Genomic DNA, 27,312 nt, shown 5'->3' on the forward strand with positions numbered 1-27,312 from the left:
GAGGGAGGTGGGACAAGGCTGAGATGGCTGGCAAGGGCAGAGCTTAACTTTAGGGCAGTAGGAGGGAGTCAGTAGCTTGCACAGGCAGGAAGGCTGGCAGGAAGCTCCTTCAGGGGTGGAGCATAAGCGGGCCCTTGCCCAAGTCAACAAGGGTCTTCCATGAGCAGGTCTCCTGGTGGGCCACTGGGGCTCGGTCCCACTGGGCCCCTCTGGGAGACTGTGGGACATGCCTCAAAGCTGTCTCCTGGGGTGGGGCGGTGAGGAAGCGGGTATTTATCCGCCAACACCTGCCCATCATTGGTTGAGGGCTGCCCTGGGGAGCCTAAACTTCCTGGGATTTGCAGCCTGGCCTGCCAGAGAAAGCCCTTGGGAGAGAAGCAGGCCAGGAGGAAACGGTGGGCGAGCACGTACAGGAACTAGGAGGGCTGAGGAGACAGGGGAGGGCATCAACAACCTTCAAGCCTGGCACTATTTTCTCCATTGTACAGATGAGGAAACAGAGGCTCAGAGAGGTTGAGTCGCTTCTCAGCCAGAAACCAAGTTTCCAGTGTCTGTGTTGCTTCCTGCCAGCAACAGGTCACTGTAGAATGAGGGACATCAGATGTGCGGGACATCCCCTTGCCTGATCTCTCTCCGTCTCCACTTTCACATCTGGAAGATGGGATGATGCCTGCCCAATGCTGACCTTGCAGGGCAGTGTGAGGATATTTGCAGAACACTTAGGGCAGAGCCTGACCCATCACGGGGGTTCAATGCGTGGGAGCTGTGACTGCACGGAGGCAGGGCAGGAGGGGCCCAGCACTTACCTGTTCAAAGACCGCTCCATCCCCAAATGCTGTGTCTTGCTGCAGTGCCTTCAAGTCTGATTATTAGGGCCATGTCTTAGCTCTGGCCTTGACCACAGAAAGACCCTGTTCAAATGGGTCTGCATCCCCTGGGACGTGTAATTCATTAATCCATCAGCACAGATGAGACGATGGAATAAACTGGCTGTAAGTAGAACCCTGAGAGATGGGACACTGGATGGATAAGTTTTGATTGCTTGATTTTTGTTTATTTGTTTTTGTGTGTGTGTGTGTGTGTGTGTGTGTGTTTTATGAGGAAGATCAGCCCTGAGCTAACATCTGATGCCAATCCTCCTCTTTTTTACTGAGAAGGACTGGCTCTGGGCTAACATCCGTGCCCTTATTCCTCTACTTTATATGGGATGCCGCCACAACATGGCTTGACAAGCAGTGAGTCAGTGTGCGCCTGGAATCCGAACCTGCAAACCCTGGACCACCGAAGCGGAGCACGCGCACTTAACCGCTGTGCCACCAGGCCGGCCCCTGATTGCTTGATTTTATTTTGTTTTTTTGAGAGACAGAGAAGTGGTAAGAGGAGAATTTCTAGAACAGGCTAAGACATTGAGCAAATTGGGATTTGGTCCTAGTGCGAGGGGTTGTGGGATGCAGGGCACCTGGGTACACAGGGGCGCGCGCGCGCGCTTGTGTGCGTGTGTGTGTGTGTGTGTGTGTGTGTGTGTGTGTGGCGATGGTGGGCATGGAGGGTAGGAAGCGCCACACTCCCTAGGAAGGCGGTGCTGAGGAACCTCCAAGGTCGGCCAGGCTTTAATGAGCGCCTAATAAACGCGTGCTGAAGGAGCCGCCTGCCCTTCCTGTTTTGCCGAGGCCAGCCCCTCGGCAGCCTCTGGGTCTCAGTAAGAGTCTGAATCCCCCGAGATCACCTCCTCTCCCGAGCTGTGCTAACTCCTGCTCTCTCCCCCTCTTTCAGGAACCTTTTGGACAAAGACATGTTTTCCAAGTCTGACCCACGTAAGTCCTGCTCTGACAATAATAACAGTAACAGGAATAGCTCAGCATCATGACTGATTGCAGCAGCCGACACCAGCGCCCTTACTGAGTGCTAACTATGTGCCAGGCACCCTCTAAGGTGCATCAAGGCTATTTAATGTTTCGTAGAAGATACTGTCCAGAGAAAGAGAGCCGGGAGGTCTGACCCTTCCCATTCCCCGTTCTTGTGAAGCCTCAGCACAGCCGAGCTGGCGGGGGAGGGGTCAGGGTGTCTGGGCCAGCAGGTCTCAGTTCCAGGGAAACCAGTGCATTTAAGAGCCCCAACTGGTTGTGATCCAAGGGGACGAGCACTGATTTTGGAGCCTAGGCTTCTAGTCCTGGGCAATGCTGCTCAAGTATATGACCTCAGACAGGTCATTGGCCTTCTCTGAGCCTCAGTTTTCCTTCAGTGAAGTGGCGCTGATGATAATAATGGGCCTCATGAAGCTGCCTTGGGCTCTAATGGGACAAGGCAGTTTCAGATGCTCTCTCCCACCACACCTCTGCCACCCAGTCCTCCATCATGCCAACGTGTCTACCTGCCTCACACTTCACACTTGCTCTGGCCTAGATGCGAATGGCCCCGGACCCCCCTCCCAAAGAGTGCCCCTCCCAGACACACCAGTGTTCTAGGCCTGCTTCTCCAGACACCACCCCACCAACACCCAACGGTGCTGCCCAGGCCAGAGTCTCCTGAGGTGCCTGCCCTCCAGGGCCCTCCCCATCTGGGGCCCCTACCTTCCTCTTGGCGTGGGGTGTTAACAGTTTTTTTCTCCTCTCCCCACAGTATGTGTCATGTACACTCAAGGGATGGAGAACAAGCAGTGGAGGGAGGTAGGTAAAGCCCCTTTCCCACCCTGGAAACTCCAGCCTGTCCCTGATTGTCTGTCTGTCTGTCTTGTCCTCTGACTCTGGAGTCCTCTCACCTGATGTTTCTAACTGCAGGGGACCATTTAAGTCCCTAGGAAGGAGAGTAAGACATGCAGTGGTGGAGTCTTGTCCCTGCTGGTGCAGGAAGAGACTGAAGGCAGAGGGAAAGTGCCTGTCTGAGCCCCAGTCTGAGGAGAGACACAGCCCCGCCCTCAGGAGCCCTAGTCTGAGGGGAGACACAGCCCCGCCCTCAGGAGCCCTAGTCTGAGGGGAGACACAGTCCTGTCCTCAGGGAGCCCCAGTCTGAGGGGGAGACACAGCCCCGCCCCCAGGGAGCCCCAGTCTGAGGGGAGACACAGCCCCGCCCTCAGGGAGCCCCAGTCAGAGGGGAGACACAGCCCCGCCCTCAGGGAGCCCCAGTCTGAGGGGAGACACAGCCCCTGCCCTCAGGGAGCCCCAGTCTGAGGGGAGACACTGCCCCGCCCTCAGGAGCCCTAGTCTGAGGGGAGACACAGCCCTGCCCTCAGGGAGCCCCAGTCTGAGGGGTGATACAGCCCTGCCCTCAGGGAGCCCCAGTCTGAGGGGTGACACAGCCCTGCCCTCAGGGAGCCCCAGTCTGAGGGGGAGACACAGCCCCGCCCCCAGGGAGCCCCAGTCTGAGGGGAGACACAGCCCCGCCCTCAGGGAGCCCCAGTCAGAGGGGAGACACAGCCCCGCCCTCAGGGAGCCCCAGTCTGAGGGGAGACACAGCCCCTGCCCTCAGGGAGCCCCAGTCTGAGGGGAGACACTGCCCCGCCGTCAGGAGCCCTAGTCTGAGGGGAGACACAGCCCTGCCCTCAGGGAGCCCCAGTCTGAGGGGTGATACAGCCCTGCCCTCAGGGAGCCCCAGTCTGAGGGGTGACACAGCCCTGCCCTTAGGGAGCCCCAGTCTGAGGGGAGACACAGTTCTGCCCCCAGGGAGCCCCAGTCTGAGGGGAGACACAGCCCTGCCCTCAGGGAGCTCCAGTCTGAGGGGAGACACAGCCCTGTCCTCAGGGAGCCCTAGTCTGAGGGGAGACACAGCCCTGCCCTCAGGGAGCCCTAGTCTGAGGGGAGACACAGCCCTGCCCCCAGGGAGCCCCAGTCTGAGGGGAGACACAGCCCTGCCCTCAGGGAGCCCTAGTCTGAGGGGAGACACAGCCCTGTCCTCAGGGAGCCCTAGTCTGAGGGGAGACACAGCCCTGTCCTCAGGGAGCCCCAGTCTGAGGGGGAGACACAGCCCTGCCCTCAGGGAGCCCTAGTCTGAGGGGAGACACAGCCCTGCCCTCAGGGAGCCCTAGTCTGAGGGGAGACACAGCCCCGTCCTCAGGGAGTCTGAGAGGGAGACAGAGGGAGTCCAGGCCCACCAAGATCTCTTTGTCTGGTGGCCTGAGACATGGTACAGCATCTAGCACCATGTGTAATCCACAGCAGCCTTCCCATGGTTTCTGACTAAGGTGAGCATGGCTTCAGTTGGGTGATTTCCTGCCCAGAAACCGTTAGTGACTCCCCTTTGCTTTGAATCAAGTCCCAACCCTTTAGCCTGGCTCCCAAGCTCGGCCACAACCCAGGACAACCCACCTTTCCAGCCTTGTCTCAATTGCATCGCCCTCACCCCACTCTGTGTGCCTTTTGCCCCTGTGATAGTGTGTATAAGAAGAGGGCTGACTGGAAAGGCTCACTCTCAAGAATCACAGACTTTTAGTGGGTGGTTGCGGGTCTCCTAGACCTTCAGTCTATTCCCGGCCCAGCAGCCAGAGGGATCCTGTTAAAACCCAAGTCAAATTCTGTCCCTCCTCTGCTCAGAGCCCTCCAGTGCCTCCCATCTTGAAAAACCATAGTCTCTATGATGGTCTACCAGGCCCTCCACTTCCTTCCATTGACTTCCTTCACCTGGCTGACCTTATCTCCTACTGCTCATCCTTTCCGTTGCTCTGCTCCAGCCACACCCGCCTCTTCCTGCCTCAGGGCCTTTGCCCTTGCTATTCCTCCTTCCTGGAATGCTCTTTTCCCAGAAGTCCATGTGGCCTCTTCATGCTTCCCTCAGATCTTGACTAAGACGTCACCCTATCAAGGCCTTCCTTGGCTACCCAATCTAACATTTCTTTTTGTTTGTTTGTTTTTGTGAGGAAGATTAGCCCTGAGCTAACACCTGTTGCCAATCCTCCTCTTTTTACTGAGGAAGATTGGCCCTGCTCCCTGCTCCTCCCTCCCCAGGCTTGGCAGAAGCAAGTGGCCAAAGGATGAATTTTATCCATAAAATATATGGGAAATATTTCCACAGCGGCTGGACTAAAGTTGACTTTTTTGCCCTCTCCAAGACTCCAATTAAAGTGTAAACCAGATTGCTGGGGAAACGTTTAGCCTACTTCAGTGAACTAATTACTTTTAAGGCCTTTTGGCCGAGCTTCACAGAAAGCAGGAATGTGCTAATGTCTTAGTGATTCATTCAGAAAAGTCTAGAAGGGCCTCTTCAGAAGGGCACTGCTCCGCTGGCCATTAATTACGTTCTGTAATTGAGACTTGTCTCCCTTTGTGTCAGGGTCCGATCGTCCGCGTTGCATCTTGTTACCACACGCACCCGCAGGGTGGAGCAGAGGAAAGGTGGGAGGCCTTGGTGTCAGATACATCTGTGCTTTGCTCCCGGCTCCAGCCCTTTCTGGAGCTGGCACCTGGAGCAAGTTGCTTAACCTCTCTGTGCCTCAGTTTCTACATGTATAGTTTGTGGATAACACCTACCTTTTAGGTCTGTGGTGAGGGTGAAACAAGATGATGGATGTAACATGCCTGGTGCGTAGTCATTGCTTGGTAAATATCATTGTGTAGCATCACCCAGAGTGTTGGGAGCCTTGCCAGTCATCCCCCCACCCCATTTCAGTCAATATTTGTGACAATAAGCATTTATGAGGTGCCCGGGGAAAGAGGGAGGTGGTGGAAAGAACAGAGCTTCACCAGAAACATGAGCTGGGAGTTTGCAGCCTGGAAGGGGAGAGTCACGTGCATGCATAATCCTAACAGAGGAATTGGTGAGAAGTATCGATGAGAATAAAATGGGAGTTCAGAGGAGAGAAAGTTAAGCCAGAATGCCATGTTTGGCTAAAGCGCTTTGATAGCTCATTGGATTTTTAAAAAATAGAATTTGAACCTAAACCCAAGCCATCTGGTTAAGGGGTGCATGATGTGGAGCAGAGGAGAATGTGGGTCAGAAGGAATTTCCGGGGTCATCTGGTTCAACCTCCGCATTCTATAGAGAGGGCCAGGACTGGAATCAGGTGGCAGGATCAGGGCACTGGACCCCAGAGCAGTGGGAGCATCCACTCGGAGGAGCTGAGCCGAGCTGGGTTTCAGTGAAGCTGGGGGACATGGCACGAGGGCCCAGCAGCAAAGATGGTGGTGTAAGCAAAGGCCCAGAGGGAGGCTGGGATGAGGTCAGTCCAGGTCCTGGGTAGTTGGATGTAAAAAAGGGCTGTTTGTAAAGAAGTGGACAGCGTTTAGGGAAACCAGTGAGGGGTGATGAATCACGGGCTGGCATCAATGGGAAGCTGTTGCTACTCCAGGCCTGAGGAGGAAGGGGGAGAGGGTGGTTCCTGGAACTGCAAGGACGCTTCCTGACAGGAGCAGGGGCCCTCAGTGGAGGACACGGTCAGCTCAGGCAACCTCACCCTCTTCCCACCCTCTGCTCCCTTGCCAGCGCCTCCCACTGGTGGAATCCCACTAGAAGACCTAAAGCGGGGGACCGTTGATGCAGTCCACAGATGTCAGCCTCCCGGGCACAGAGTAGGGTGGAGAAGGGCCGGGAGTGGATTCAGAGGGGCAAACAGAGACCATCCAGAACAGACAGTGAGCAGATGAGCGATACTGGCGTTCAGGGTGTGAGGCTGGCAAGATACAGGAAGAGGCAACTGAAGGGAGCTCATGGCTATCAGGCTGAGGACAGCTGGGATCAGGGGGTCAGAATGTCAGAGCAGGAGGCTCCCTAGAGATCAAGGAGACTGATACCATTTACGAGAGACAATCAGCACCATGCCCAGCCTTCAGGGGCAACTGGCAGGGCTCAGCCACATGGGTACTCCTAGGACATAGGCTTCAAGCTGTTTCTGGAGAAGGGAAGATGCATTCAGCCATATCAAGGGCCTACTTCTTTGCCTGATTCTCTGGGTGACCCCCAGAGAAAAGTATCAGGGGTGGAGAATTTAAAGAAAAATCCAGATCTATCTCTGTGGAACTGCCCCTGGGATGGTCGACTGCCTTCGCGAGTAAACAGGAACCCCTTCTCACCACTCCCCCTGTTAGTTCATTGCAAAACGTCTGTTAGCTGCATCCTGGCCGAGTGCTAATCATCCTGTGACCGGAGGGAGTCAAGTGCAGGCACAGCAGTTTCTCCAGGCAGGGCCCAGACCCCCGGTGTGCATGAGGCCTCAGAAGGATGAAAGCTGTTCTCGCAGCCCCTGGCTGCTGGATTTCAGCTGATTTTAACCGTTTGGGTCATTTTAATGCCTTCTGAGAAAGCTCCGTCTTCCTGGCACCTAAATCTGTCACCGCATTTTATGAAAATTGACTCAAGATGTAATTTTAGCCCAGGAAATCGAGCACTATTTGCATCAAGTTTTGCCAGAGCCTTCTGCATGTCCCAGGAAAGGCAGACTGGCCTGGCCGGGTAGAAAGAGTCCCAGAAACACTCTGGCTGGGAAGAGGAACATAATAGGGAGTGCCTCTTGGTTCCCCATTTGAAAAGGGGGCAAGGGTGATCCCTCCCCCTCCCTCGCCAGCTGGCTGCCCTGGCCGAGGGCCCCTTGGAAAGAGGGAGATGCGTATCACAGAATCTTAGGATGACCACACCACCTGCAGGGCGTGTAGCCCCAGCCACCACGCCCACACATCCCTCCAGAATGCTCAGTCTATTTTTGAGCAACCTCAGCCCGCTGAACATTTTAACACCAGCTGGGTGGGAATGACAGTTCATCTCTAAATATTCAGGATGGTCTTCCTCGGAGCACCTTGATATGTGCCTCCACATAACTCTGACTCAACAAGCATGTGTTGTGCACCTACTGTGTGCCGGGGGAAAATGCTGGGGACACAAAGGGGGCCCAGACACTGTCTACCGCCAGAGGAGCTCACTCTCAATTCAGGGAGGTAACAATAACTGCAATAATAATGCTAATAGCAAAAACTTACGTATCAGTAATGTGCCAGGCACTGTCCTAAGCATTTACATGCTTCATTTAATCCTCACAACAGCTCTGTGAAGGAGGTATCATCATCATAGTCGTCATCATCGTCGTCATCATCATCATCATCATCATCATTGGCCCCAGTTCACAGAGGAGGAAACTGAAGCACAGAGAGGTTCATGTGAAAGTGGTTGCTAGAACCTGATGTTGTAAGAACCATAGTAGAGTTATATATAAAGGGCAAAATTCCGCTTATTCCTAGTTCTGCCCTCCTTACATGTACAAACTAAGTTGGTTTTCTCTTCCACATGCTCTTTCCCTCAATATTTGAGGACAGCTCCCGGGGCCCTGTTAGTCTGCTTTTGGGCAGACTTAGAATGTGACCATTTCTAACGGTAGTTCCTGTTTGTATCACCGTCTCTTGTCCCTTTACCAATGTGGTCACACCTCCGCAACACGTGTCCTTTGTTAATGTTCTTTCCGGAGTGTGTGTCCTGCGCCGTCCACTTCTCCAGCCCAGAGCGTCACGGGCTGGCGCCCTCATCGCAGGGGCTTGAACTGAACGATCACCCTTCTCCCTCGGGTCTCTGCACTGTGTGTCTGTCTCTGAGGGTTAGACATCTACAGACACTGTCTAGTAGACCACTAGCCTTTTTGGCAAGTGTCTTCGACTTACCTCATATTGAGTTTGAGGGTTCCTGTGTCTTTCTCACGTGAGCTGCTGTCCAAACAGAATTCCTCTAGCTCAGATTTGGCAATTGAGCGTTTGACCCTAAAGGTGAGATTTTACGTTTATCTCTGTGGTGTGTCGTTTGGTAGATTCGGTCTGTTGTTATAGTCTGCAGATCATGTTGAGTTACGCTTGTGCATCATCTTGGTTATGCCTCCTGGTGCTGGGTCAGCTGCAGTCGTCCTCCACATTAGTGATAAGGGGGTGAATGGGATGGAGTGCTGTGGTCCTCCACTAGAGACCTTTTCCCAGTTTGACCTCAGTTCTCTAGTTGACCTTTGGGGTATACTGTTCAGCCACCTAGGGTCTACATAACTTCGTTATAACCTGTCCAGTATGTCTCGATTTGGTCCTTAAGGACAGTATGAATACAGTCAAATGCCTTGTCAGATGAGGCCCTGAACTTGACGTCTAAAACCGTGGGTTCCCATCCCAGCTCTGGTATTTACTAACTATGTGACTTGGGTGAGGTGTTTATCTTCTCCAAGTGCCAGCTTATTACTTATCTGTGAAATTGGGTTAGGACACCTTCTTGGGAAGACTAAGATAATGCTTGTGAAAATGCTCGGAAATATCAACTGTGAGGTGCCATTGCCCAGCTTGGGCACCTGGGCGCTCTGCCACACTGGGAACGGCCACACTTGGAGACCCTGTGAACTAAACCAACCTGCCCGCACCAGGAGACAGCCAATGTTCTTGAACACTCAGGCTTCCTGTGAAACCCGAGACCCCTCCTCAGCCTGGGGCTCCAGGACCCGACTGGCTCCAAGGAGGGAGGGCTTCCAGGAGGAGAGGGGCTTGAAGGGAAGCATCCCAACCCCTTGTGGGAAGAGTTCCTCACCAGGAGGATGGATCAGGAGCAAGGATGCCATCATTGCTGTGTCGTGCCCAAACAGAGCGTTGCAGGGTGGCACGCTGGCCGCCAGGATGGTGGCCGCTGACAGTGTGGGACCCCGGCTCCCTGTCTCTCTCGTGCCTTTGTTCCTCCTGGTGTTTCTCTGCCCACGATGTTTATCTGCCTCTCAGGCTGCCCACCAAACCCTGCTTCTCTGGGTGGTGGCCTGTCTGGCTCCTGCCCCCGATCTTTCTCTCTGGCTCTGCCCTGAAGGTCACCCCCACGCACACCCCTGGCAGCCAGCGTCCCTTCTCTTCCCCTTAGCTGCTCCTGAACAAAAAAGGGCTTTTCCCTGGTTCCAGTGGCTCTCAAAATCACAGCTCAGGAATTCACCTGTTGCCCAAGCCTCTGAGACAAAACTTCTTAGCCTGGTGTTAGAGCCTCTCCCACCCGGACTACCCTAAAAATGGCCACAAGAAAGGAACTACCACTGATTCACCCTGCCGTGTGCTCTGCTGGCTCGTCCCTAATGCTGCACTGACCTGGGAGGGGATGTAGTTGGCTCACATCACAGATAGGAACCAAGGCAGGGCAAGTTGGAGCAGCTCCTGCAAAGCCATGCGGTTAACTGGTGCAGGGTTGGAATTTGAATCTGTTATGAAGCCACCTAACCGCGGTTGGCTGTCCACAGCTGTCGGGCCTTTTGTCAGGCCTCCCACAGTCAGGGGTGGGTGCAGGCGTATCTCTGCTTCCGCTCAACCTTGACACCAGGGCCTACACAACCGTGAAAGCAGGACTTGGGCTGATATCTGTCCCATGCACCTGTGTGTTAGGTTGAACCGTGTGGATTTGCAGTTTGAAAATGTCGGCAGTTTCATATGGTCTGACATTTAAGGTTGGACTCTGCCTAATATTAGCAAATGGCCCCCCATCACACCTCTGTCCTTACAAGCTCATTGAGGTCCCAGGGCCTGCCTCTTGCCTGAAAGGCTCGCTGGAGGCAGGGCAAGGGACTATGTTCCGGCATTGGGAGGATCAGGCCACAGCGGCTACTATTTGTGGGAGAGCCCCGGGGGTATCAGAAGCCCAGGCCCACTCCTATGGCGTGAGGTCGCTGGTCCCTGCAGATGCTCACACGCTGCTAGTGCCAGTGCTTATGTGCTTGTGTGACACTTCTAACCATCCGTGTGTCTCTCCACACCTTCCTGTTGGCTGTGAAAAATCGTTGCTAACATCCCTGTTGATAAGCTTCTCCATGTATTTGAGGTGAGGCCTTTCAAATGTAACTCCCAGTCCTAGGATGGATGAAACTCATTTACAAAAGTAATTTCGGGCCGGCCCCGTGGCTTAGCGGTTAAGTGCGTGCGCTCCGCTACTGCCGGCCCGGGTTCGGATCCCCGGCGCGCACCAACACACCGCTTCTCCAGCCATGCTGAGGCCGCATCCCACATTCAGCAACTAGAAGGATGTGCAACTATGACATACAACTATCTACTGGGGCTTTGGGGAAAAAAATGAAGGAGGAGGATTGGCAATAGATGTTAGCTCAGAGCCGGTCTTCCTCAGCAAAAAGAGAAAGATTAGCATGGATGTTAGCTCAGGGCTGATCTTCGTCACAAAAAAAAAAAAGTAATTTGAAGTCGTATATTATAGACAATAGAACACAACCCAAGCTGTCTGACTCCAAGCTTTTCTCAGCCTACCTCATGGCCTGTTATCTGCCTTCTTCCCTAGCTCTGTCCTTCCCCTAGCTTCCAAACATTCTGAGCCCCTAGACCGATGCACTTCCCACCCTCGTTCTGTTCCTCCAGAGGAAAGCCTCCAGCCAAGCCCAGGCCTTTATCCAACTCTGATCCCCCTCTAGCTCTCTCTGAGCTCCCCAGACACTCCTATCCAGCAGCCAAGATTGTTTCTGGATAACTCTGATTGTTCAAGCTGCTCAAAGAATCAACGAAGATGTACAGAAAATCTGCTGTGTAACAGTAGGCATCCTTTACTGAGTGCCTGCCGTCTGCCCAGCATCTCATGCTCATCGTCCCTAATCCTTATAACAGCTCTGCAGGCAGGGACAGATTGTCTCCAGATCTCAGAGAGGCGACGAAGCTTACCCCAGGTGGCATGGCTAGGAAACCAGGGTTCTCTCCCCATTGAACCACAGAGCGGGGTGGTGTCATGCTCAGTTCGTGGGAGTCACACAGATCTGGGTTTGTGTCAGGACCCTGGTACTTGGAGCTGTATGGCCTTGTACTAGACACTTACCCTCTTTGAGCCTCAGTTTCCTCACATGTAAAATGGGCAACTAACAATACTTACCTGCTGGATTGTCTAAGGATTAGAAATAACATAGGATAAGTTGGAGGAGCCAGGTAGGCACTTGGTAAAAATAGTATCATTGATGGGCTCTGGGTGCCGGGCAATGTACCAGACAGTGTATGCGCTTTGTCTCAGGTAACCCATTCTATAGATAGCAGCATGGAGGCCAAGAGGAGGGAGTAACTTGAGGAAGACACTGTGCTCTCCTCCAGGGTGCAAAGCTGTAGCAGGGAGGTCCCTGCCCTCAGAGACCTTACGGGGAGCTGGGGAGACCAGACAAAGACACAGAAGGATTTACAAGCCTCGTTTTCTTCATCTTGATGAGGCTGTTGGAAGAGATCCTCTCAGAGGCCCCAAGTTCCAGACCACAACTGGACCAAGAGCCACCCAACTAGTTTAGACATGAAATCTCAGTACTTTGGAGCAGGGAGAGATCTGGGAGTGCTGGAGGGCTTCCATGGGGAGGTGGCACCAGACCTGGGACTTGAAGGATGGTGGGAGGAAGAAAGGGCATTTCAGGAGTGGGGTCTGACATGAGCCGAGCCTGCAGGTGCAACTGCCCTGCGTGTCCGTGAGATGGCAGTGACTCAGTCTGACTGCGGCCCAGGGGGTGTCGGAGAGACGTGAGCAATCAGCTCGGGAAGGGAGGGCGGCGCCCCGTGGATGTCCTGTTGGGAGTACAAGGTCTTAGGTTTAACCATGGTTTCCAAAGAGTCAGCAGTCAGTGAACAAGCATTTATTGAGAACCTATTCTATGCCATACACTGATCCAGGCACAGAGTGGAGAACAAGACAGGCAGAGTCCCTGCCTGGAGAGACTTTGTGTAGTTAGCATAGAAATTGGATAGTTTCAGGTACTGATTAATAAGTATGGTGAAAAAGCAAAAACAGTGTAGTGAGACTGTGACCAGGGAGAAGGGGGCTGCTTTGGTTAGGGGGTGTGGAGGGGGGCCTGATGAGGGGCTCGTGACCCTGGAGTTGAGTCCTGAGTGGTGCCATGCATAAGTCAGGGAGGGGGGTATTCCGGGTGGAGGGAACAGCAAGTAGAAAGGCTCCGAGGTGGGAACAAACTCACTGCACTCAAAGACCAAAAAGAAGGCCGGTGTAGTTTCAGAGGTGTGAACAATGAAGACAGTGGGCGATATGGTCATGGAGGTTGGCAGGGGCAGATCCAGTAGGGCTTCACAGGCCGTGTAGGAGTTCACACAGTGCTCTAAGTGTGATGGGAAGCTATCTGATGGTTTTGAACAGGGGAGTAATGCGGCCTGGTTTATGTTCCAAAAAGATAGCTCTGGCCGCTGTGTGCAGCGCGGATTGCAGGGGAAAGGGCAGAAGGAGGAAGACGGTTTGCAGTCTTGTGGAGCTCTTCGGATGAGACAGTGGTGGGCAAGGGCAGTGGGGATCCAGTTTGTCCCGTAGCCAAGAATTTAAGTGTGAAATGAAATGACCCGCTGCCTAGCAGGCTGTGAGCCCAATTTGGGATCCCTGATGACCAACACAGGACCTGGCCCCAGTCAAGCAACATAGATCTTTATCAAAAGATTTGAAGTAATGAATTGACCGTTGTTATTGCTAAACCTCAAAGCAGAGACAAGCCTCTCTAGGAGGTGGGCTCCAAGGCGAGCGTGGGGTGGGCTTTCTGGACTCTCCCCCTTTTGCAGAGAGGAGTCTGCCTCTGCAGAGAAAGATCCCTCCTGAGCCTCGGGTCCCTTGGGCAGTCTGTAATGGTCTTTGCTCTTGTCACACAGCTGAATTTTCAGGGGCCTGACTCCCCATCATCAGAAGCAGGCAGTCCAGGACCGAGGCCTGGCACTGGGGACCAGGTGGGTCACGGGCACCTGCTCACAGTCTTAGGGTTAGGGCTTTAAACCTGCTTTGGCACAGTGAGGCGCTGTCACAATGTCCCTTCAAATCCTGACTCTGCCACTTTTCTTAACCCCTCTGAACCTTAGTTTTTTCATCAGTGAAATGGGATCCCGACGCCTGCTCCTTGGGCTGTGGTGGGGACTAAAGGACAGAATCACTCGCACAGTGCCTGGCTGTGCTAATACTTGTAGATATTATTCTTACGCAATACGGTCAGACAAAGCTGGGAGGGGCTGTGTCCCCTGTCTCGCTGCTCCGTCAGGAGGACGACTGACATTCCTACTGCCCTGTGCCGTCTCCACGTCAGCAGCAGCCCGTTATCCCCCTTGGCCCTCATCACACCCTAGATGAGGAAGCAGAGGCATGGAGGGGTCCTTGCTTCACCCAGCAGCTCAGCTAGAAAGTGGCCGAGCTGGGTGTGACGTGCTCTTCTGAGTCGGATCCCTGCTCCTCCCGCTGCCGAGGCCGCTGACTTCCCCAGTGGGCTTTGCTAGCTCCAGGGTTTGATGTGGTGCCTCAGGGGCTGCCTGTGAATTTGTGTGTGGCTCCTGCGCCCCTTCCCCCACTCAAGCAGAGGTGGTTGTTAATTCTGTGTGAGACGTTGGACGGGAGCCCAAGATTTCATTTGAAGAAAGGAGTTTGCTTTTCTAGGAGACCCCGAGGTTTTAGGCCAGGTCCCTTGGTGGCTGATAAAGCTGTTTACCCTTCGGTGTCACTGTCCAGCTGCACTTGGCAGCTGTGGCTGAGCTGTGGAGAGTGGGGGCCCTGAAGTCAAGGTGACTGGTCCAAACCCAGGCCACCACCTCCCCAGCTGGGCTCTTGGGCAAGTGCTTTGGCTCCCAAGCCTGCTGTGAGGATCAGACGAGCTCATTCATGTAAAGTGCCTGGGACGGACGTGGAAAATGCTCGGTAATGGCTCTTCTTATAAGAAGCCCTAAGTGGGAAAATATTGCTTCACCCAGAGGAAGAAACCACTGATGGTATCATTTCATACATCCTAATGCCATTCGGTAGGAACTATAGACTTTTTGGGGTGCACTGGGGGACACATGTCTTTAGGGCGAGGCTTGCTCAGCCCCCTTCCCCCACGAGCTGCAGCCGGACCTCAGGCCCAGCTCTCCAGGCAGGGGCAAGGGGACAGGCTGGTGGAGAGTATTTGCCAGCAGGTTGGCAGCCAGGCTCATTGGTAAAAGGGCCGTTCCCCCAGAAGCTGGGAGGATTTAACAGATTATCTGGAACCATGGCTAATTAGGAACTAATCTTTTTGGCAGGAAGTCTTTTATTATAAGCTTGGTAAAATTTCACAGGCTGCTGCTGGCGTCTGGGGGCAGAGAGGGAACCTTGTCTGTCCAGGCGTGAGCACCGGGAAAGCCTTTGGAGCCTCAGGTCTCCTCACTCAGGTCCCCCATCTCCACCTCTGCCCTTCCTCACCTAGAGGGCTTAACAAACAGGAAGTGGTCTGGGAGGCCACTAGGCCACAGAAATCATGGTTTGCTCCGTGTGACTTTAGGCAAGACGCTTCCTCTCTCTGGGCCTAGTTTTCCTCAATCTACAAGGAGTGGGTGGCCACAGAATCCTGGACCCCTCCAGTGAGAGAACTTGGCAGACCCAAGATGGTGGTGGGCCTGGCATGAAACCAGGTCCTCTGTGCCCTTCCCCGCAACCCAGGCCCTCCTTCCCGGTGCCCAGACCTCAGGCCATTCTCCTCCCCAGCCCTGGGGGCCCACTTGGCCCCCTGTTCCCAGAGCCAACCTTAGAAAGCACATTCTCTTTTCCTGTTTCTATTTGAGTCAGGTAGCTTTCTGGCCTCTAATTTTAATCCTGGTGAACAGGATTCATGAGGGGCCAGGGCTGGGCTCTGCAACAAGGCTTCTAGAATCCCCAAGTAAGGAGCCATCAATAATATATGAAAATTACAGGGGAGCTCCAGCTGGGGAAGGGGGGCAGCTTCAAGGTAGAGAGTAGTCTGTCAGCTCCGGCCTCCTTCTGTCCCGGCTAGCACAGCCACTGGGGGCTTTGCAGCTGGGGGGAGGTCTCCGAAGCTTCATCCAGCTATAATTTGTAAAAAGGCAAGAGCTGCATAAATCAGGGACCGGTAAGATTGTTCAGGCTTCCAGAGCCACCCACTCATTAGTGAGGCAGGGGACCTCGAGGAACACCACGGGGGGCACGGTGCCTCCATCATTCCTGGGAGCCCTGGTCCTCCCTCCCTCACCGCTGGGTGCCTCTGGGAGGGTACCACTGGCTCCTGGAGCTCCGTTCCTTCATTCGTAAGACCAGGATGATAATAATATCTCCACGAGGTCAGCGGGGGGCTAAATGAGATCATGGATGTGTGGAAGTGTTTTGAAGATGAGAAGTCACGATACAAAACAGGAGGAGGAGGAGGAGGAGGGTTTGATGGAAGGAAGAAACCTGAGAGAGGGGGCGTCGACATGCTCCTGGGAGAGCAGGGCACTGCTCAGGGCCAGAGCCCACCTGCCCTGGGCTCTTGTCACGGCCCTTCTCCTACTCTGCTGTGTGAACACCCAACCCCCTTCTCTGCCTCTCTTCTCTCGTTGGTTGAGAGGATCTGGTTCCTTCCAGCTCTGGAATCTTTAGGTTCTAGGTCAACTTGTTAATCAAGGAATGTTTACGGAAATCACAGGAAGGACCAGGACTGTGTGTGTGTGTGTGTGTGTGTGTGTGTGTGTGTGTATGTCTAGGGGTTGGGAGTGGGGGTGGAGTGTACCACCCGACCTGGGGAACCACCCAGCCCCACAGGAAGAGTTAACAAGGTGGAAGGGACAGGAGGCACTGCAGCAGTTCAGAGGCTGGGCTGGGGGCAGGAGAACTACAGGAGGAAAGACTGGATAAGACATAGTCCCAGCCTCATTCACAGTATTAACCTCTTATTGGTTAGTGACTAGGTCAACTCCTTGTTGATTTGGAGCCAGACTCCCTGGGTTTAAATCCTGTTCCTACCACCCATTAGCTCTGTGACCTCGGGCAAGTCACTCAATCTCTCTGAGCCTGATGTCAGTTTACTTATCTGTAAAATGAGAATAATAATAGTACTGCCTCATACAGTTGTTATGAAGATTAAATGAGTTAATATATGGAAAACACTTGGTGCCTGGCATGCAGTAGGGCTATGTCAGGGTTATTATCAGTATTGAAGACCAACTCTACAGCTCATGCAGCACTTCACACACGTTGCTTTCCATCCTTCCCCTGGAGAAGGAATGATTTGTTCTGTTGTAGCGATGGGGAAATGCACCCTCTGAGGGGTGATCCAGATTGTCTCCTGTAGATAATAAGCAACAGGACCCTGGCCAGTGGGGGTCCTGGGCCTATGGCCTGGCTACCCCTCCACACCACCCTGGCCCCCGGCCCCAACGCCCCCAGCCCTGGGCATTTGCGGGGAGTTGACCCAGATGTTGGGAGACATTCCTGAGCTGCTTGCTGTCGCTGGCCCCCGCAAGTGTGTGGTGAGGAGGAAGGAGGGGCCCAGATTTTAGAAATCTGGAAGCATTAGGAAGAGCCTCTTCCCAGTCTGCCTTGCTCTGCAGCCCCTAGCCAGAGTCAGTGTGTCTGAGCAGCGGCTGAGCCGGCCAAGGGTCCTCCCTCCCCATTCCCCCTCAGCAGCCTCCTTGCCCAAGGGCCCCTCCTGCCTTCCCTCTCCTGCCAGTGGCCAGAGTGCATTTTCTCCTCCAGACCTGGGTCTCTAAGCAAGCCTTACACATTCTACCGGCCTTTTTTCTAACCGAGGCCTGGGGCATTGCTGACCTAGGCATTGTGAGGAGCCCATGGGGAGGGCAGAGCCTGGATCTTAACAGAGCAGCTGATTTGTAAGGGCAAAGGGCCAGCCCTGCATTCTCCCCTCCTTCTTACCCTGTGTGTGAAAGACCTCTGGAGAGAAACCACTCAGAGCTGGGGCCTCCAGAGGACTCAGGCACAGAGGACCGCTTTAGATGGAGGACAGAAACCTTCTCAGGCATGGAAGGTGAGCAGGAAATGTTAGCGGTTAGGGCCAGGAGCATCTTAGAGAACAAGTATGTTACATAAATCAAATCATTTAAGCCTCTAACAACCCTACAACATGTAGATAAATGGTCATTCCCATTTTACAGAAGAGGAAACTGAGGCACAGAGAGGTGAAGGGATTTGCCTAAGGTTACACAGCCAGTGAGTAGCAGAGCCAGGATTTGAACCCAGGAAGCGTGGCGCCAGACTGCTCTGTTAACAACTTCACTTTACTGCTTTATGCGGGAAACCCTAAGCCTGCCTTCAAAGCTACAATCAGTGATTCGTAAAGCTTTCTGAAGACATGCTTCCCTTTGAGAAACTGATAAAAACCATGGCTCCTCTCCCCAGAAAATGTAGACATGTACAGACAGATATTTGCATTCAATTTCAGGGTGTCACAAACCCACTTCGAACCCAGGTTCAGAGCCTCAAACCCTCACTCTGGTCTCGCATCGTCCTTCCCTACCTGGCCCTCACTGTGGCACCTGTGTGGATGGGAGGAGGCTGGGGTGGGAGCCCTGGTCCCTGAGAGTCTCCACGGAGGCCCTCAGGTGGGACAGCGGTGCTGGGCCCCTGCATCACAGAGGGCTGTCTCGGGACACTGGGTTTCTTGGCTGCGTGGGCGGGAGTCACGTGCTCAATTGCTGTCTTGACCCTTGGACTGGGCCAAACCTTTGGACAGAGCCAAAACAGCAATTGCTTTACAAGCAGTTGTTTGAGAAGTCAGCAGGGCAATAGACATCCTGGTCGCAAAGACTGATGATTGTGGACTTTCTGAAGATAGAATCAATAGTCAATCAATGTTTAGTGAAGACTAGCTCTTTGCCTCCAACTCCAATGAAAATTTTTGGTAATACAACCTCCCTTCTCTGCCTTTAAAAGCTCCTCACTTTTACTCCCTAGCGGGACACTATTTGGGTTTCTGCCTGAATCTATACTCTCTGAATTGCAATTCTTTGATCCCAAATAAACACTTTGCCTGTTAAACTGGTTTCTGTTTTTGCAGGTTGACACATCAATGTTACACAGTGTCTGGGAAGAGTAGGGAGGACTGTTCTTGGTTTATGTTCAATTGAGTTGGAAATTGTGTGAATGTGTTTGTGAAAGAGAAAATATATCAGTCAGAGTCCCAGCAGAAAAGAGAAATCTACTCAGTTGGTTTAACTCAAGAGATTTAATGCATTTCTTTCAAAGGTGTGGGTGAGGTTGAGGAAACCCACAGGGGATGGTGCAGCACCCAGGGCCTAGCGCCAGCAGGGAGCTGTTCCTACCCAGACTTGAAGGGGCAGTGGGAGGAGACAGTGCTCTGTCTGTGAGTGAGAGGAAGAGTGTGGTCCTGGAGGTGGGAGGGAACAACCCCTCCCAGAACTATGGTGCTGAGGCTGGGCCAGAGCAGGAGGAAATACCCCCTCCTCTCTCCTCCCATGTTCCGTCCATTGGCCAAACCCAACTGGAACCCACAGGGCCAGGGAACCAGGGTGATGGAGTTTGAAGGGAAGCCACCTCCTGGAGTGTAGAGCAAGACAGAGAAGGAGCTGGGCGGGGTGGGGGCAGCAGCAGCAGACTCTCCAGCACAGAGGGCAAGATACCAACTCAGTCCAGGCCTGATGACCAGCCCTGTGCCCCCTGCAGGTGGGAGGCCCATGTCTTAAGAGAGGCTTGCCCTCCCGGCCTTGTAGTTGGACGTGGGGCTGGAGGACTTTGCTTGCCTGACCAGGGTTCTGAATCCCAGCCTTGGCTGGCCCTTGTCCCAGGGCAGTGGCAGGACAGCTGCCCACCCGCCCCCATAAATCCCAACTTCTGTGTGTAGCAGAGCCCCTGGGAGCCACTTAATTTAGTCATCAAAGAACTTTCAAGTCTGTCTCCCCTTTGAGGGTCTCACTGGAACTGATGATGTGTAATTAATGCTGCTTAATTGATATTCTTGGGGCTTAGTCATAGAGGTTTTAGGAGCCCTTGGGAGCATCTTTTGTGGCATGTCAGGAGCCTTTCCCACTGGGTTTCGTTGCCAGGAACAAGGAGTGAGCTTTTCAGAGGGTGAATACCCTAATTTCCAGGCTTCTTTCTGATTTGTACTTTCTCTTTTTCCCCGCTGGGAAGCTATCCCAGTCCCTGGGGTCAGGCATCACCTCCCTGATGACTCAGCCCCTTCCCCAGTTTCACACCACAGCCCACCCAGTCCACACTTGCCCACCTTCCCAACAATTCTCTAGGGCTCTCTGCATCAGAATCTCTTGGTAACACAAAGAGTTCAGGGCTTCCCTTCAGCTTTGTTAATCAGAGAATTCCTGTGCCCACCGCTATTTGATGGCCTGTACCCCAGACTGTGAGCAATGTGAGGCCCCCCTCCCATCCTCAGAGCTTGGAGTGTGGACAAAGGGGTTCAGAATGGACCAGAAGGAGGGACAGGCATTTCTAGGGCTGGTTTTGTTCTGGATTACTGGTGGCAAGGGGTTAACCCACCCTCCCCTTCTTCCCTAAGCAGGATTTGCCGCACAGCAGTCAAATCGTAGGCCTCCGTGTGTTCCCACTGCTCCGTGCTCATACCTCATCTCTCCAAGTCCCTTCTGGCTTGAAAACTCTGTAATTCTATGTAGAAGGAAATACAGCCAAACTGATTTTTTTTTTTTAAACATCAGTTTGGTTGTGTTCCTACCATCATTAATAGGGGTGTATATCGGGCCTGACAGGGACCTGGTGGCTTCTTGGATTTTTAAATCTAAGTTTTCACATTTTTTTTCTTTGTTGTTAGCCCAAGTAATGAAGGCTATAAAACATCTTTAGTGAGTCCCTGGGTTGTAGATTTCGCATTTGTTTGTGCCGTGCATATGTTAATTACCCCGAGTCCTGGTCATTCATCACTGCCCAGCCTGGCTCACTTGCCCCCCTTCCTGCTCTAGGATATTCAGGCGGGGCCCTCGGCGTCCCCCTCCCTGTCCTGTTTCCAGGGGAACTCCATTTTCTTCCCTGGCAGAGATCAACCTCTAGGGAATTCCCCTCTATTGAAGCTTCAAGTGCCATTTTAAAAGCAGCGCTGTCATCTTCCCTAATGGGTGCTTTCCTTGGAGTCTCTGCTGGGAGTGGGGTGAGGAGGGAGACCGCACAAAGGAATGTGTGGTCCCTCTGGGCTGGGGTTTGGATAAAATTCTGCCAGAGGGATTTTTTAAGGTGTTCGAGGGAGGAGGGCAGTACATTGAGGAGGAGGCCCTTCCTTAAACAGTGCATTGAGGAGGAGGCCCTTCCTTAAGGGAGGATTCTCTTGAACCCGGGTATTTACTTGGAATATTCTGCAAGATAGCCATTAGGAGAAATTTTCCTTTTGTCTGAAGACAGGAGGCGTTAAGAATTAGAAAGAGCAGGAGTGGAAAATTTAGGAACTCTTTTGAAACAAGGGTTATACGTTATAAGGGTTATAAACCTGAATTTAGGGGATGGAGCAGGAACCCAGTCTTATTCAACTCGATGGCCTCACCATTGCCTTGCACACAGTGGGGCTTCCATAAATGCTTGGGAAGTAAACTTCATCTTTATTTGATTTTCATAGTGCTCGAGGACTCCTGGCAGTTAGATGAAAGTAAAAATATAATGGGCTTTGGAGTTAGACATCTGAGTTTAGATCCCAGCTCTGCCTAGCTGTGTGACCTTGGGAAAGTTACTTAACGTCTCTGATTCTCAGTTTTCTCATTTGTAAAATGGGTAATAACTCACAGGGTTTTGGTGAGAATCCATTAAGATAACTTAATGATCCACTTGATCTATTGGGTATTCAGTAGGGGCTCAGTAAATATTAGTTTTCTTCCTTCCTCCTGCTGTGTTCTTATTCGTCAGTGGTTCTCAACTCCATCTGCACATTAGAATCACCTAGGGAACTTTTTAAAAACAGTCGTTCAGGCCCCACCCTTTGAGGTTCTGATTGAATTGGCCCGTGGTGGGGCCTCAGCATGGGTATTTTTGAAAAGCTCCTCTTAAAGGATACATTTTTTAAAAACATAAAATCATGACTCCCAGAGAAACATAAAATGAACACATGGCAAAGATTTATTTAACTTGTTAATTAATGAGGGAACTAGTAAGATGTTACAACTGGTTCAAATAATTCAAACAGGGCCGGCCCTGTGGCTTAGTGGTTAAGTGCCGGCGCTCCGCTGCTGGCGGCCCGGGTTCGGATCCCAGGTGTGCACCGATGCACCGCTTCTCTGGCCATGCTGAGGCCGCGTCCCACATACAGCAACTAGCAGGATGTGCAACTATGACATACAACTATCTACTGGGGCTTTGGGAAAAAAAATAAATAAAATTATAAAACAAAAAACAAAAAACAAATAATTCAAACAACACACACACATACAGGCAACCAAGATGCTGAAATGAATTTACAAATAGATGCAAAATTGGTCAATATCCACAGGGTAGTAATCAAATCATCAATTGCATCCCACCGAACAAAATCCGTTGAAAAAATAAAATAAACTTGCTCTGACACCCTGACTGGTTCATTAGTGGCTGAGCCACCTTGCCCTTCACTGCCTGTTCTCCCATCTTCCCAGCTAAGGCTCGGCCGCCCATGATACTCAATACTTTGCCTTTGACCTTCCCTGATTGTTTCACCTTGCCCAGGCCTGGCCAGCCTGCCCTTGGGCCGTACATTTCAATATCTTTCACATTTCCCCAATGATTATAATGTGCAGCCAGGGGGAGGACCCTGCAGTAGACCTTCGTATAAAGCTCTGTTAGCACTGTTATCACACTGTATTGTAGCTATTTGTGAGTTGTCCCACCTGTGACAGAGAAGTCCTTAAGTACAGGATTCATGTTCTGGTTATGTTGGTAACTCGGCACCCAGCACACTGCCTGGCCTACAGTAGGGGCTTGAAAACTGTTGAATTAATAGTGCAATTGAATTGGATGATAACTCTAAGAAGTAAGCAGGATGAGTGGTGTTATTCTCCTCTTCTGATGAGGAAACTGACGCTTGGAAAGGCTCACACGATTAGCTGTGATGAAGTTGGGACTCACCCACTCATCCAACCTTACTTCATTCAGCAATTCCTGAGTACCTGCCGTGTACCAGGCCCTGGGAGCAGTGAGCTTCTGCCGTCCTTGCCCTCGGGACCTTACAAGCAGAGCAACACGGCTTAGAGAACGTGGGCGAGGTTGCCTGGGTTGTGCCTTGAAGTCAGCAATTATTAGCTGTGTGACTCTGGACAAATTACTTCACTTTTCTGTGTTTTCGTATTCTCATCTGTAAAATGGGGAAGCCTACCATGAAAGGATTAAATAAGGTAATACGGTGTAAGATGTTTAGCACAGTTCCTGGCCCAGTAATCATCCGCAACTGTGAGCCTGTGACTCTGTTAAACACTGTGTCGGGTCCTGGGCTGCAGAGATGAGGGAAACTTGGATCCTCCCATTGCTTGCGAAACTCAGTCTAGTGGGTGGCAAGAGCCTCAATAGATTGTCATCAGGGGATGTGCTAAGGGCCGTGATAGGGATGTGAGGAGGAACATGGGAGCACAGCGGATGGGAGGGGGAGCTGGAGAGCAGGACTCCTGGGGAGCTGAGTCTTCAAGCGTTAGCAATTGGCCCACATGGGGGGCCCATTAGGAGGCTGCTGCAGTGGTTGAGGCGAGAAGATGATGAGGCCCCAGCAAGGCCACAGCAGAGGAGGCGGGGATGGGAGAGAGAGTTAGCTGGTGGAACTGACAGGAACGAGATGTTGATCAGAGGAGGCGATGAGGGCAAGAAGGCGCCAAATCTCACGCTCCTCAGATGACCCCACGCTGCCTTGGGCAGGAGTTCTCTTTGTAGGTTTCTAACTTAATTCAGGGTGGAAGGGGACACGAGGATATGCCCTGGACAACCTGGGCTTTGCCCACCACACCTGAGAGGGGCCCACGCGCGGGCGTTTTTCTGGGCTGCAGAGCCCCATCAAGGAGGACTAGTACTCAGGATTAATTTTTTATTTTGGCAATTACTGCCCAGGTCAAAAAAACATGTTTATATATTAGGAAAGATTAACAACTTATTTAAAATATTTATTGTGCATCTGCCTGTCTTGTCGACTTTGGGGAACCTCGCTCTCTACCTTCAGGGAGCACAGTACAGTGCTTTTATGCTTTAGCTTTTAGCTTCATGCCCCTTTTTGAAACAAAATCTCACTGAAAATGCCCAGTGTGTTGAACAGATGTAAATGAGCTGCTTTGATGGAACTGATGGCCGGGAACCGTGCCCACCCCGCCCTCCTGCATGGCACCAGAAGACTCCCAGAGCCCTATACCACAGTCTGGCCCAGTGGTTCTCAAAGGGAGCTCCCTGCACCAGCAGTGTGGCCATCACCTGCCCTTTTAGAAATGCAGAGTCCCAGGTCTCACCCTACACCTGCTGAATCAGAACCTCTGGGAATGAGGCCTGTAGTCTGTGTTTTAACAAACCCTTCAATCAATTCCGATGCCCAGAAATGGGGAGTGACTCGCCTTAAGTCATTTGGGAACTTTAATGGAATTCAGTTATTGAGGGTCTAATGTGTGCAAAATCCTAGAGTATGAGCTGCAGGGGGTACCAAGAAGGTTAAGTCTCTGTATTAGTTATCTATTGCTGAGTAACACCTTAGCCCAGAGTGTAGCCACTTAAAGAACAGGGCCATGAATCTGGCTGCAGGCTCGTGGGGTCCTCTGTGTCAGGGTCCCTCACAAGGCTGCAGTCAGCGTGTTGGCCAGGGCCTCAGTCATCTCAAGGTTCAGCTGGGCAGGATCCCCCTCTCAGTTCACTCAGTGGTGGTTGGTAGGATTAAGATCCTTCGGGATGGCTGACTGACAGCCGTGGTTTCTTGCTGGCTATTGGCCCAAGGCCACCCTCAGTTCCTTGTCACATGGGCCTCTCCCCAGGGCAGCTCACAACACGGCAGCTGGCTTCCTCAAAGTGAGCAAGCAAGAGAGAGTAAGAGAGGGTGCCCAAGACACAAGTCATAGTGGTTTATAACAACCTTGTGCTCTATTCTATTCATTAGAGATGAGTCACTAGATCCAGCCCACCTTCAAGGGGAGGGATTATACAAGGGCATGAATATCAGAAGTGGGAATCTTAAAAGATCCCACAGTTCCTGTCTCTGCCCTTGCATTTATAATTGGAGCATCAAATAAGTACACACCTAACTGTGGAATCAGTCAGAGGACGGTGCATAGGGGCAGGCACAAGTTCAATGGCTGTTTACAGAGAAGTAAAACACTCTGGCTGGAGGAATCTGGAAGGCTTCCTGGAGGAGGCGGCGTTAATAATAGACCTTGAGGGAATGGAGGACATGCCACTGGCTGAGGAGGGGAGGCCAGGTGGAGGACATAGCATAGGCAAAGGCAGTGAGGTGGGAAAGTAAAGGGCCTGCTCAGGGGTCCAGGTATCAAAACCATCCAACTTGGGTGGAGCCTAGAGAGAGACAGGGAGAATAAAGCTGATGATGGTGATTGGAGCCGCAACACGAATGGTTTCCATTGTTAGATGTAGGCGCTCTCGCCTTGACTGGGGATAGGGGATGGGGGCCAGGAGCTGGGAGAGGCATGGCTTCTATTACTACCGGGGCCAGGACTGAGGGGCTCCCAGCCCAGTGCTCCCCTGCCCCACCAGCCTGGCCCCGAGGTCTACACCCCATCTCCTCTTGCAGTTTGGACGCACTGAAGTCATCGACAATACGCTCAATCCTGACTTTGTACGCAAATTCATTGTGGATTACTTCTTTGAAGAGAAGCAGAACCTCCGTTTTGACCTGTAAGTGGAAGATGGAGCTGGGGGAGGAACCACTGGTGGGAGGTGGGGATACAGGAGATCCCCTTACCAGGGAGGGTGGGGGAGCTGTGATACTAGAGGAAGCCCAGGGCTGGCCTGGGATAAAAGTGACAATTAACTGAAGTCCAGCCCCACCCTCATCAGGAGATGGAAAGGAGGTAGGGAGAGGCAACAAAGCTGCCCCCCCACCCCCCCATTGTCTCAGTTATGTGTGGGCAGCACTGAGCAAGCTACCTGGCCCTGGGGGGGTGGTTGAGGAAAGATCTTGGGGGCAACTCTAGCTCTACCTCTGGGGAGCCCTTTTCTCCGCAGGTAACCGGGGGATCCCCATTGACCTCTCCCTCTGTCCAAGCTTGTTTGGGAGAGGGTCCCCTCCACTCTCCCCTCCCACAGAGGTATCCAGGCTGATGGGGCTCAAGGCATCTGCGTGTTCATCACAGAGATGCAGAGGGCCCCTCTCCTGAGGGTAAGGATGATGGTGGATTTCAGTCTACTGAACAGGTGGGGCAGTGTTGTGTTTTTTTTTACGGGATGTGGGGTGGCTAGAAAGGACTGTGTCCCGGAGAATTGTGGACAGAGTGGGGAAAAAGGGAGTCTGGGGCCTGGGGGAGCAAAGGAAAAAATGCAGTGGAAGGAAATGACTTTAGAGGGAGTCACGGGAGGACTTGAGGCTGAGGGCAGTCAGCACAGCCTGTTGTAGAGAAGGCGTCTAGTGACGTTTTGGAGAGAGAAGTCCGCAGGGTAGGGGGCTGGTACGAGAATGACTGCCCCTCAGCTGGAGTCATCCTGGCCTAGAATGGCGGGGTGAGTGGGGAGGATGCTGGAGGAAGGGCTCCAGGTGAGTGGGCTCCAGGTGAAGGGAGGTGACCAGCTGCGGGATCAGCCTGTCTGCAGCTGGCCGAGGTGACGGTGTTAATGCCTACCTCCTTCTTGAGTGACCAGGCCAAGGGCAGGCTGGGAAAGGTGGAACAATCAGGGAAGCTCAAAGGCAAAGTATTGAGTATCACGGGCAGCTGAGTCTTAGCTGGGAAGATGCGAAAACAGGCAGTGAAGGGCAAGGTGGCTCAGCCACTTGTGAACCAGCCAGTGTCAGAGTAAGTTTTATTTTTGGATTTTTTTTTTTTCTTTCTCTTTTTTTTTGTGAGGAAGATGAGCCCTGAGCTAACATCCACGCCAATCCTCCTCTTTTTGCTGAGGAAGACTGGCCCTGAGCTAACGTCCGTGCCCATCTTGCTCCGCTTTATATGGGACGCCGCCACAGCATGGCCTGACAAGCGGTGCATCAGTGCGTGCCCAGATCCGAACCCGGGCCTCCAGCAGCGGAGTGCGCACACCTAACCGCTACGCCACAGGCCGGCCCCTATTTTTTCAATTCTTAATGAGGTATAACATATATGTAGTGAAGTGCGCAAACTCCGTGATGCATTTTTACGTCTGTGTACACCCGTGTAATCACCACCCAGATCAGGACACAGAGCATGTCCAGCACTCAGGAGGCTCCTATTTGCGCCTCCCAGCCATTACTCTCAGAAATATCCAGTGTGTCAGAGCCTGTTTTTTGGGGAGCAGGGGTCCTGACTTGGCTCAAGAGCCCAGATAGGGTTGGGCAGGCCGCCTCGGCTGCCTTCCCTATCTCTCTGTGTTCCCTGCAGGTACGACGTTGACTCGAAGAGTCCTGATTTATCCAAACACGTGAGTCCCGCCCATGACCACCCAGAGATTCTGAAAGTCTCTTAAATACCAAACTCTGAGTCTCTGTGACACCGAGTGTGGCAGTCTGATGCTGCATGCTGTTATTTCAGAGCTCTCGCACTTCCGGGGGGGTGATGGGGGTGGTGGGATGGCTGAGAGCAGAGTGGGTGACACTGGTCTTTTCTGTACCCTGATGCA

General features: G+C 52.7%; 1 protein-coding gene across 2 annotated transcripts in view; it reads left to right on the forward strand.

Moving 5' to 3' along the window:
- CPNE5 (copine 5) overlaps window positions 1-27,312 on the forward strand; it is a 91,340-nt gene that overhangs the window by 14,639 nt on the left and 49,389 nt on the right. For both annotated transcript variants that reach the window (XM_058554482.1, XM_058554483.1), the window contains exons 2-5: window positions 1,774-1,814; window positions 2,620-2,666; window positions 25,301-25,404; window positions 27,075-27,114. In XM_058554482.1, the coding sequence (XP_058410465.1) occupies window positions 1,774-1,814; window positions 2,620-2,666; window positions 25,301-25,404; window positions 27,075-27,114 (232 nt within the window). The remainder of the gene's footprint in view (window positions 1-1,773; window positions 1,815-2,619; window positions 2,667-25,300; window positions 25,405-27,074; window positions 27,115-27,312) is intronic.

This window comes from Diceros bicornis, chromosome 14 (assembly GCF_020826845.1).
Source record: "Diceros bicornis minor isolate mBicDic1 chromosome 14, mDicBic1.mat.cur, whole genome shotgun sequence".
Taxonomy (NCBI): domain Eukaryota; kingdom Metazoa; phylum Chordata; class Mammalia; order Perissodactyla; family Rhinocerotidae; genus Diceros; species Diceros bicornis.